Here is a 13126-nt window from a genome sequence, read left to right as displayed (position 1 = left end):
TTCTTTTTCTTTTGCTTATTTTATTAACTTTAAAGAGTTATGGACATATACGTGAATTAACAGTAAAAAAGTATTAAAAAAAAAATCATCATCACAAAATATTAGAAACGTACAAAATATTTATTCCAACCATTTTTTTCAATCCGGGATATCCATGGCATTGAAACGTTTGTGTACATTTTCAGAGAAATTAAAACTTAACAAGGACGTATGAAACGCCGTGTTCAAATTTATTCAAAAACTACAGATATCTTCAATTTAATTCGAAATATCTACAATTAATTTCAGATATCTCGAACTAATTTAAGATATCTGTAATTTGTTTTCAGATATCTTCAAATACATTTGAGATATCAGATATTGCATTTTCGATATCTTGAATTTTATTTAAGATATCTAAAAATTTAGGATATCAAGAAATAAATTAAAGATATTAAGAAGGGAAAATTATCTTAGATATCTCAAATTGAATTCACGATATCCAAACTTGAATAAGAGATATCAAGAAAAGAGTTCTCGAATCCAAATTCGAAATAAATAAATACTAAATTATATTCGAGGTACCAAAATAATTAGAAATATCAATAATTCGAATTAGAGATATCCAAAAGAACTAGAGATACATCACGAATTCGAATTAGAGATATAACAATAATTCAAATTATAGAATTTGGGATGTAATAATGTGTATAGAACCGCCAGTTGTGAGGTGAACAATGTTGTATGATACCATCAAATTTGGGGTTATAACATTTTGTATTTCATACATGTAGTTCCATCGTTTCATGGGCGATTTATGGTAAATCAAAGAAGCATGATTTCGACATTTACCTTTCTTCTCTAGCAGTATAAAGATCAAGTCTGGTACCAACAGATTTTGAAATTCGTTGTAAATATCTTATTGGTTACCTGAAAGTTCTTCCCTCAATGTCTCACGAACACCATTTTTTCTGCCGAAGAGGAAGTGACGTAGTTGATATTTTACAATGAATAGCCGGCATACTACGACATTGTTAATACTTCCCCTTTCCATTTCCGTTTTGTTTAATAAGACTCACTAATTTGCCGCCAGCAAGATAATCCTAAATATATTTAAACCACTCACTATGTAAACTAGTTCACAACGAAATTAAACATACTAACAGCAGCTTGTACTCTTTGCCTGAAAACGTTCCCGTGATGTCTGGTGAGTAACAACTTAAATTCCTTGTATGGAAATAAGTCTAAAGCTATATAATACATTGGTCAACAATATGATAAAACTGTTATTACTTGCATGCGTTGTGTTTCATTTGTTGAAAACAAGTTTGATAAAAACAACGCAGGCAGTGAGAGGAATAGGGTTCTTCCATCATCTGAGTTGTGTAACCGCTTTGAGTATATTCTTGTGATTCCAGATATGTAAGCTAATATAATCAGAATCTGCATATATGAAAGACTTTTTTCATCGACATCCAAAAACGTCAAAGTTTTAGGGAACTTTAAGCTGTAATGACCATTGTTTGAAAACTTACATTTTACTCTTTCAATCACTTGATCGCAAATGTTATATCTTTAAATGTTAATAAGCATTAAAACTAACCTGAAATTAATTTTTCAATCGAAATTTATCGAAAACAGAAGTAGCTTTAATTAAAGCAACAAATTATAGGGGCACCCTGCACTGAGATTTTACACACCCTTCCAATTTTGATTGAGCGAACAAGCAGCAGAAGGTACCTCAACAATGTCTCTGATAAATGAGTCCTATAGGTAACCCTCACATGTACAATAAGGTACCATTTAACGCGACAGTCAGTGGGCAGTTATCGTGGCCCACCTGCACGAATAAAGAAGTTATTTCTTCTAATTTTGATTAAGCGAACAAACAACAAAAGTTATCTCAAAATGTCTCTGATAAATGAGTCCTATTAGAAACTCTCACATTTATAGTAAGATGCCATGTAACGTAACAGCCAGCGGGCAGGTATCTTGGCCCACCTGCATAGATATAGAAGTTATTTCTTGAAAACATTTTTTTTTTTCAACGCAAGGGTCTATAAATTACGGCAGCTCAATAGAGCCATGATAAAAAATAAAAAATAAATACAAATCGTTTTTCTGACTTTTTTTGTTGTCCTTCTGCTCTTTTTTTTCTCGTATTTTTCCCCCTGTTTTTCTGAGTTTTTTTGTTTGGTTCTCTGAAATTTTCCTCCCGTTTTTCCTACCCCCCCCCCTCTCCGTTTTCCGACTTTGCCTAGCCTATACTTGCAATGTTTTTTGCATTTGCGTTGTTACTAGGAAAGTCAAACGCTTCGCCTGTCTATGATCACTGTAAAAGTACTGCTGTAATGACTGCTAGCTTGTCTAGGGAGCAATTGCCTACATTTTATTGCAGGCTCGGGTATTTAAACTTTTTCGTTTTTTGTTCGTTTTTCTGATAAGGCAAGTTTGAGGCAAACTGCGTTTCAAATTTAAAATCATATATGAGTTCCATGCATTCATTTCCATTCATTTTGGTTCCATGCTGGTAAACGGTGAGTCGATCGTCTGTAGATGTCGGCTTACTCGTTAGTCATAGCTTCATTACATCCTCTGTCCGGCACATACCAAACAAGATATTTCTACGTGACAGTAGCACATTATACATACTGCACCAACGGTACAGGGTCAAGAAAAAAAGTCTGAAAAACGAAAATAAGAGTCTGAAAATCGAAAAACAAAGTCTGAAAAAGGAAAAACAAAACTCTGAAAACGAAACAGAAAGCCAGTAAAACGAAAAAAAGAAGTCAGAAAAACAAACTTGTAACTCAGAAATACGAATTTTTAACTAAAAAAATCGACAAAAATAGTCGGAAAAAAAAAACTATCATGGCCCTATTGAGCTGTCGTAATACAACATGAAGGGTCTCCACCGGAAAATTGTGAATACAATGATGATTGTAACGCTAGTTCAGTTGACATCTTTGTTTGTAATTTTCAAAGACGGTTTTTTTTTCGAAATCCACAAAATATACGTTGGAGCGAATGTTTCGGTGGTGGTACTGAATGTAGTGTTATATACTGAAGGTGAGTTGTCAACTGGTTGCCTGTTATGTAAGTCTGCACACACACACTTACAGCATACACAACAACGGTTCCGATTCGGGTTCCGATTCCTGGTATCAGTGACCACGACGGGATTGTATCTATTGTGTTAAACACCTCTGTTAAAAGGTCTAACCAGCGTCCTAGGAAGATCTACCTCTATCAGAGAGCAAATACTGAAGATTTGAAGGCGGACGCACAGAAAATAAGTGATGATTTCGCCAGTAGAGATTTATCTGTGACCGATGCAGATAATCTTTGGAATGAGCTCAAAGATAGAGTTTTGGCCTCAGAGGAGAAACATGTTCCCTCAAAAATAGTTAGGGGTAAGAAAACATCACCTTGGATAACATCTCAAATTAAACGCCATCAAAGAAAAAAGCAAAGAGCATATAACAGAGCGGTCAAGAGTAACACTCCTGAGGAGTGGGAAAGGTTCCGCGAAATACGTGGAATTTCAGCCAAATATCTCAAAACAACAGCAGAAGAGATCAGCAGTCAAAATCATTTTTCAACTTTCATTAGATACAGCTGTAGTACCAACAGACTGGTTGATTTCAAACATAACTCCCATTTTTAAAAAAGGGGACCGTACTGTACCATCCAACTATAGATCGGTGAACCTGACGTCTGTTGCGAGTAAAATATTCGAACACATACTGAAATCAAATGTCATGCAACACCTGGATAAACACCAAATTTTGTGCGAAAATCAACACGGCTTTCGTAGAAACCACTCATGTGAGACACAGCTGATAAATACAACTCATGAGATAGCTTGTCTCTTAGACCAAAAACATCAGGTGGACATGATTATTAAGGATTTCGCGAAAGCGTTTGACAAGGTTCCACATCGCAGATTACTTCTCAAACTTGATCGTTATGGTATAAGGGGAAAAGCACTTAATTGGACAGAAGCATTCCTCACTCAAAGAAAACAGCGAGTAGTGATAGATGGTAAATGTTCATAATGGGTAGATGTGAAATCTAGTGTTCCTCAGGGAACAGTTACGGGACCCATGGACTTCCTAGTGTTTATTAATGACTTGCCTCAGAACTTAACATCTAGTGTGAAACTCTTTGCAGGTGATTGCATCGTGTTCAGAAAAGTATCCGGTCCTGAGGATGCTGGCATGTCACAAAAGGACTTAGATGTGCTCACTGCATGGCAGTCAAAGTGGCAAATGGCATTTAATGCCCAAAAGTGTTATGTTCTGAGAGTGACTCATTCAAAATCTCCCAAAAAATTCATATACACACTTAATAATACAGAGTTGGCTGAAAAGAATACCCTTACCTTGGGGTAACACTTACGTCAAATTGGTCATGGAACTCACACGTAAATTATACTGCTGCAAAGGCAAACAGAACCCTAGGGTTTATAAAGAGAAACTTACATTCATGCTCAAAACAGGTCAAAAACTTAGCATACAAATCTTTAGTGCGACCAACAATGGAGTACTGTGGATCTGTATGGGATCCGTCAACCAAAGAACTTAAAGAGAAACTAGAATCCGTTCAAAACAGGGGTGCTCGGTTCGTAACCGCCGATTACAGAAGGACTAGCAGTGTGTCACACATGAAACAAGAACTGAAATGGGAACCGTTGGAGGAAAGAAGAAGAGTGACTAGAGTCTGCATATTACACCAAGCCCAATCGGGTCGCCTTGCCATACCAACGCAAACAATTCTGCGCCCGGTCGTCCGCTCTTCAAGACACGGATCTTACATTCAAATTCCCTGCAACAAAAACTGTTTAAAATGTTCATTCATGCCAAAAAAACTAATAGACTGGAACGCCCTCCCACAACACATCAAAGAAATCAAGGACAAGAATAACTTCAAAGCGGCTGTCGCCCAACACTACAGCCAGAAACCAATCACAGCTTAAACAAGTCTGCACCACCCTACTCGTTTTACCCCTTTTAGGAGAGTTGAGTAGTGTCACTCCAGATCCAGATCCAGTGCGATGAGGACTGTGCATATGTAGCGCATGCACTTCATATTGCCGCTGTGGCAACAACGCCTGCGTTTTGCACACATGTCGTCGGCAGGCTTCTTGGAAATTAGTGGTCAGATACCATTTATACTTCTCTTTTAGTTAAAGTAGAATCCATCTAACCAGTCACTACCGATCTTTGCGCATAGTGTAATAATTTAAAATACTGCAGTATATATATTTAAAAACTTTAAAAGCTTGACATTGAATACTGAAAACGAATTTATTTTTTCTTATTTTAAAAGCTCTTACATCACAATGAACATTTTTGTTTGGCAACAAACCTTAAACCAATGAGAAAATTGAAAAATAAATTGCTGTCGATATTTCATGACGACCACGCCCCTTTAAGCATTATAGCAGAAAATATATGTTGTCATTGGTGAGAGTGCATGAGCACTTTATAATATTACAACAGTTACAAAAAGGTACACTCTTAATAGCAAAAGGGACACTTTTCAGCCTGGTTTTCACAAAAGAGGAGGGGTGTAGAAACGTACCCATGTGCACCTCATCGGGACTGCATCGGTTAGATGATCTGGTTGTCATTTAATTCCCCCGCCTTTCATGTCAAGGATGACTTAGTAGCCAGGAACAGATCGCTGATAATATGAAGAGTTACTAGAATACTGATAATATCATGTAACTGAATTGTATGAATGTTAACCTCAGATACACATATGTATACTATGTGATGGTAATATACCTAGACAATGGTAGTATTTGTTGGTCAAGACCTATTTCTGTTTCATCATAACAATAATTCCATCAAACCGGCTCCGAAGTAGAACGATAAAATATACTCTCGGTTAGCAAAGTATACATACACCATATCCTTAAATATCCCAAACAAGTTACGGTACGTTCCCCTTCTTTAGAAGCTTTTACAGTGCGTGAAGAATGGACTTCCGAGCTTAAGGTGCCTTCTTACCCCAATCCTTTTCCTACTTAGTTCTAGCATATTTTCCTTTCATAATAATTAGGTTGGAAGGAAGGCTTTACCACAACTCATCGTCCGAAAGCAACATTAATTAATTGATCAATTAATATTGGATTCAGTGTCTACTGGTTGTTGTAGAATCACTACGTTGTCGAATGTATACCGCGGCGGTATTTAATGTAATATATAAGATATATTGTATTTTCCAAGATCCTGACAACAGTCTTGTTGCCCGGTAGAGTCGTATGCATCTCTCTTTATCCATCCAATGTCCGTCTTATTCTCCGTTACGGTTCCTCATTCCTCCTCTAGTCCCTCCCCCATCCTCCTTTACGGTTCCGTATCCATCCCCTTGTCCCTCCCCTGTCCTCCGCTATGGTTCCTTATGCATCCCATTTTCCCTCCTCCATTCTCCGTTACGGTTCCTCATTCCTCGCCTTGTCCCCCTCCATTCTCCGTTACGGTTCCTTATCCACCCCTTCTCCCTTCCATTTCCCGTTACGGATCCTTATCCATACCCTTGTCCCTCCCCTGTCCTCCGTAACGGTTCTTTATCTATCCCCTTGACCTTCCCCCATTCTCCGTTACAATTCTTTATCCATCCCCTTGCCTGACAGATACTTCCCCCCCCCCACACCCAACCTCCATTTGTATTAACGATTACACTGGACAATTTATATCTCGTTCAATCTCCGCCAGTTTAAACATTAGTAGCTTTTCTTGTTATTTTCAGATCCAAATCCTCAGCAAGGCAAGTCAGGGGTAAGTATGTGACATGCATGTGTTAGTAGAAAGTAGGTGTTAAGAGGAAGTTGTAGACAATTGGACGATATTGCATTTAAAGAAAGCAAAACAACCCCAAACAAATCATATTTAAATACGCATTCAAGGAGTTTTGTGTGATTCAGCTGTGATTCAGGAAGTCGGATGTTTGACAAAGCAATTATACATTAACAATAATAATAAATAACTTAAAACGACCTGGTGAGTTTACGTACATACACATCCACGAAGGTTTCTTTATTAAAGTTGATGTAATAGATGAAACAAATTAATTGTATTACTCAGCATGGCAGGGCAGGGGTTAGTATGTGACATGCATGTGTGAGTAGATATTAGGTGTTAATAGGAAGTTGTAGACAATTGAACGATATTGAATTTAAAGAGAGCAAGAAAAAAACCCAAAACAATCATATTTAAATGTGCATCCAAGAAGTTTTGTGTGATTCAGCTGTGATTCATTTTTTCATTTCTTTATTCCAGTATAAGTTTACAGAGAAATTTATAAATAGGATAAAAATATAACAATAAGACAAAACATCAAAATACAGGTTAAGACATATAAAAGCTTATGAGACTAAGTTAATAGTGAAAACATAAAAAGCGTTACAAAAGTTATCAAAATTATCAAGAAGCTTCAACAAAGAATCTGAGAAGCTGTCTTTACCAGTTTACAAAAAGGGGCTGTTCTATAAATAAAACGATTTCTTAAAGAGTAAAAGTTCTAAAACATTAGGAAGTCGGATATTTAACAAAGCTATTATACATTAATAATAATAATAAATAACATAAAACGACCTGGTGAGTTGATGTACATACACTGTAATATTGTGACGAGCCCGCTTCCTCCGATAGTAAAACTATATCGGGACTCGCGATAGAAAGGTACTGGGATATCTTGATGCCGTATTTATGCTTCTTCAGGAGATGTCTCGAACGGGCGAAAACAATGAGTTCACACAAAAACAAGTTGACGAGATAGGATTTGATTATTGATTCGGTATAATTTCTTCTCTGTCGATTCTCTTTACAAATAAAACTAAATTACAATGATTTGACTTGACTTGACTTGACTTGACTTGACTCCGTCAATTAAACAATTAGAAAGAGTGATGAAATGGTGACGAAGCAACGAACTGATCACGGAGCGCTGACGGAGTGATAAATTTGCTGACGGAGTGATAAATTTGCTGATCAAGTCATAAACTTTCCTGACGGAGTGATAAATTTGCTGATCAAGTGAAGTGAAGTGATAAAACTTTCGGCCTCCTTTTCCTTTTAAACCTTACTTCCATAAAATCTCACTGCGCACAATCAGTAGGCAGCCAATAACCTGATCATCCTGTATTAACTTAACGATATAAAAATAAGTGCGCTGGCATTGATCTGCCCTGATTGGTTGGGAGTTTGGAAGTCCATCCCCTTTCTATGGAAACTTCCATACCACGTGAGAGAACCTTCTCGAATGTTCCACAGACATAATGGAATCTATTTTGGGAAAAGGCCCTGTACCAAGATTCAATAAGATAGTTAAAAACTTCTCGTGGGAAAACTGAATCCATGACCTAGATAAATACATAAGAGGCCTGTAAGGTGTCTCGATGGAGTTTTTCGGTAACATCAAAGAGATGGTATCACTATTTCATAACATCCCCCTCAATCTTTTTAAATTTTTGGATACTCCAAAATTTTAACATCATACTGCTTTAACTTATCATTATCTCAAGAAGGTAGAGTACTGTAAGCACATTCACTAATATTCATTGACTTCAATAAATGGTCTGCATGTATCTCAAAGGTTAACATTTAGGTTACGAATTATTAAAATGATCATATGGTATATACATTGAACACTATTTCCTTGAATTTTGTGTACCTCTTCAATATTGATGACATCATATGATGTAATCTAAAAAAAAAAAAATATCATTAAGATATCTTAAAGTTACATGACACAGCAAAATATGCAGTATCTCTTACAAAATACATTTATGCATTTCATACATCAATAATACATTTATAACAAAAGTGAAATCATGCCGTGATTGGGGAGAGATCAGAGAAAACTTGACTTAGTTATCTTTCAACTGAACAGAACACCTTGACGTTCCATGCAAAATTCGTACACAAAAAAAAGAACCTTAAAATATAGTACAAACTCATTTACAAAACCTCCTCTTTAATGAAGGCAAAGTTTCAAAACTGCTTTGAAACCTTGTGAATCATATACATCCACTTCAAGAAAATCAAGAAAATGTGACTCGATAGCATGGTGACCCTAGGTATGCACTCCGAATGATAGTCTAGTAAAGTACCAAAGTACTAGATATTCGATACCATAAAAGAGACCCCATAGACTATGACATCAACAAATCTTTCTTCAAATTTACATAATACTTAACATCTTGTCTTTTCAACTTCATGATGAAATTAACTTTTGCATGAATATTTGAGGAAAAGAAAATATATACATAAGTTCCTCAAAAGATCTATACTTTCATCTATACATCTTTAACTGTTGCTGTAAGCAAAAGTTGCATATCACCAATGCTGTCTCTAAATAGCCTTCAATATAACATAAATGATGCAATGTAAATATCCTTAAAATATTTCTCAATATATGAAAACCCATGTTGCTAATATTCCGGATATGTTCTAATTGCCGGGTAAACGTTTGAACGAATTCATAAGGAGAAATAAGGTATACTCCCTACATATTTGTTATAAAAGATGAAACTAGGTCAGTTGGTGGCGTTTTTAACAATAAAGCTTATATTGTTACACCATATAGTACAATGACTTCCACTTAATAGGTATGCAGGTAAATGCCATGACGCATTCCATTCATACAATCGTGGGTAAAACACCTGTTCATCTGAACTTAAAGCAATGTGCAGTTACACATACTAACCATATAATGTTTGCAACATCCTGCCTGGATTGCCTGTAATGTTCAATCCCTTTTCATGGAGAAAATTTATTATTTCCCCTGTGTTGGAATATTTTCCTACATTCCACCAAAAATCATGACTCTTAAAGCCTGTTGGAAAACATGGTGTCTGATAGGTGACCAGAACCTGTAATTCACCCAATTTGTATCGAGCACGTTGGACTTTCATGTCTCCTTGTGGAGCATTTGCAAAAACTTTCTTTTGCCTTAATATGCTATCTCTCATGGAAGGATATGGAAGTGCTAATCCTTCATTATGTGCTCTATTCTCTAGAAAGGATGCAACATTCATTGGCTTAGTGGTCAGAAGACACATGACGTGATCTGAAGTTACCCCTGGCAAAATGTTACCAAACTCATCATGAAACTCAATATGTGCATCTTGCATGACATTAACATTTTCTGCATTAGAAGTGTTACTACTCAAAACATTTCGCATTCGTGCAACCTTTTCACTTGATGAACCCTTTGTTTTCAAGACATTTCGCAATTTCTGAATGTTAGTGATATTCTTAGTTTCAGAAGATGCTCTTACAAAACATGGTTTAAGCCTGTTATAATTGAATACATCACTAAGAATTTCTCCTTTGAGAGTGGCCAACAAATAGTGAGTCCTGTCTAAAACTTGATGGATCACTAGTGGTCCACACCATTCTGCAGCAATTTTGCGAGAGTTCGCAGTCAAGGAGGAAGACGTTGGCTTATATAGATACACTAATTGACCCGTTGAATAAATTGCACCTTTGTCCAGTTTTGCACTTATCTTAACATTTTGAGCATCTTGTTGCTTCTTTTGTAAGACCAACATTACCCTAGACAAATGATCAAATCGTTTCTTTAACAATGCAGCATATTCTCCATGAGATTGTGATAATCCTGCCATTGGATTGAATGATAAATTTGTAAGATTTGGCGGCTTACGTCCAAATACAAGTTCAAATGGGCTATAGCTACCTAACTGAGGAGAGGAAAATGTGTTATATGCATAGGCTGATGTTGGGACAAATCGTACCCAATCCGTACCAAACTGATTTAAGTTCACTTTGAGGAAATTTGAAAGAGTCTGAATGTGTCTTTCAACCTGTAAGCTTCCATGATTGCTTACACCGATGAACTTTTGTTCAATGCCTAAAGCTTTACTTAAGAGCTCCACTAATTTTCCTGTAAGAGAAGCTGCCGCATCACTTATAATACAAGACGGTGGACCAAAGGTTGTGACTACCCTCTGCAATAATGCTTCACATATTGTTTCAGCATCAAGAGTCTTAAGAGAAACACATACAACAAATCTAGTGATCTCATCACAAACAACCATCAAATGTTTAAATCCTGTAGCCGTTGTGGGCATAGTCTTGAAATCCAGACTAAGTCTGTCAAAAGGACGATAAGAATCAGGAATGCGAGCATGATATTGTCTCAACTTGTCCGGTTTCTTACGGAATTCTTGACAACGGAGACATGCCTGAATATAATTACTGATGCGTTGAAACATATTACGCAGATAGAAATGCTGTCTAATGGTCAAATATGTACGCATTACACCCTGATGATTACTTAACAAGTCATCATGATATCGAGATATTATCTGTTCCACCATAGTCTCAGGTACGACTAACTGAAGAGTCATCTTAGCATCATTAGTCTCATGCAAAAATATCCTGAATAACAAACTATTACATAACAGATAATCCTCTGCTTGAGAACGAACAGTTCTAGCATGCTTAACATTACTTGGAATAATGTCATGTGCAAGAAAATCATAAATTGGTTTGTAGTAAGGACAAGTTTGTTGTTGAATTTGCAACTCTTTTACATCAAATGGCAGATCATAGTTTTTGATCAGCTTTCCTTGAATTGCCTTCATGACTTTATTCAATTCCTTTTGTTTTGGAATGTGTCCTGTAACCAAATGATCAATGTTTGTTATGACTGGCTTTGGCTGAGAAAATAATTCTGGTGGTGGTTCTCTGATTACCTCTTGCACTCTATGTCTATTCTGATCCACTAATCTTGGCTCTGTAGGTTGTGAAACACTTGTAAAATTTGGCACAACTAATATGTCTGGACTATATGTATGTCGATTTTCACTCGGCATAGTAATAGTAGGCCTTTGACTATATGTATCTCTCTTATCAGTAGAAATTACTGGTGTAGTCGTCTTTTGTGACTCAGATTGTGGTCTCTGTGTAACATGCTCATTAGAATGTGTTGCCTTAGGACTGGATGTCCTATTAACTCTATTTGTTGATACTTTGGCTTGGGAATCCTGCTTGGACTCCTTAGTGACTTTATTCGGAAATAAATCTGGAACTTTGACTCCCATTGACCTTGCCATTGACCTTGTCATGATTGGATTAAATGTCTCCTTAGGTGGAGTTGAAAAATCTTCATAAGAACTGACCTCTTGAGCAACCTGATCTATTTCAGAGTGAAATTCCTGTGGTGCTCTAGACAAATAATCTGCCAAAACCAATTCTGAGCCCTTTTTGTAACCAACCTGAAATGTAAATTCTGACAATTTGAACAGAAGCTTACGTAAGCGTGAAGTTGCTGGTTCTTGTTTTGATTTAAACAATTCAACAATGGCTGAGTGATCAACATATGCCTCAAATTCTACATTTTGCAATAAATGTTTGAATGCTGTCACATTAATAAATAAACCCATCATTTCTAATTCAGTTACACTATACCTCTGACATGCTGGTGGTAATATCTTAGAGTAATATGCAATAATATTCTCTTTGCCATTAACTCTTTGTGTCAGGTATGATCCTGTTGCTACTCGTGATGTGTCACTATATAATACAAAACGACCATATTTCTGTGGCATATGCAGTATAGGTGGATTACACAACAACTCTTTAATACTTAGAAATGCACACTGATGTTCCTCTGTCCATTTAAATACCTTTCTCTTACGACTCAAATGATGTAATGGTCTCAATAGTGCTTGAATATTTGGGAAAAATGAAGCCACATAATTAACTGCACCTACAAATCGTCTTACTGACTTAACATTGTGTGGTTTCGGTGTGTTCCTGATCGCTGCACATCTGTCATGCAAAGGTTGGATACAAGCCTCACCTTCTGGGGTTATTGAGAGCAAATGTCCCATATATCGGACTGAATTTTGAAAAATGTTACACTTTTTCGGAGAGATTTTCAATCCGTTGTCCATTAAAACCTTAAAAATTGCCTTTAGGTGTTGTTTGTGAGATTGTTTGTCTGCACTGTACACAATAATATCGTCATGATGAGCAATACAGAACTTATTTGAATTTGGGATCGCTGCCAAAATATCATTAATTTGCGACTGAAAGATCGCTGGAGATAAATTCAATCCCTGTGGTAAGCGTTTATAATAATAATGCTTTCCTCCATGAAATGAAGC

The 13126-nt window shown here is 36.4% G+C and overlaps 2 protein-coding genes across 4 annotated transcripts in view; both read left to right on the top strand.

The window, feature by feature from the left end:
- LOC139982743 (angiopoietin-1 receptor-like) overlaps positions 1-13126 on the top strand; it is a 172542-nt gene that overhangs the window by 83003 nt on the left and 76413 nt on the right. The window lies entirely within an intron of this gene.
- LOC139982757 (proline-rich transmembrane protein 1-like) overlaps positions 1131-13126 on the top strand; it is a 56552-nt gene continuing 44556 nt past the window's right edge. Inside the window, exon 1 of the mRNA XM_071995843.1 lies at positions 1131-1186. Within this exon, the coding sequence (XP_071851944.1) occupies positions 1180-1186 (7 nt within the window). The 5' untranslated portion in view covers positions 1131-1179. The remainder of the gene's footprint in view (positions 1187-13126) is intronic.

The sequence above is a fragment of the Apostichopus japonicus genome, chromosome 16, assembly GCF_037975245.1.
Source record: "Apostichopus japonicus isolate 1M-3 chromosome 16, ASM3797524v1, whole genome shotgun sequence".
Classification (NCBI taxonomy): Eukaryota; Metazoa; Echinodermata; class Holothuroidea; order Aspidochirotida; family Stichopodidae; genus Apostichopus; species Apostichopus japonicus.
This window is presented reverse-complemented; position numbering and strand designations above follow the sequence as displayed.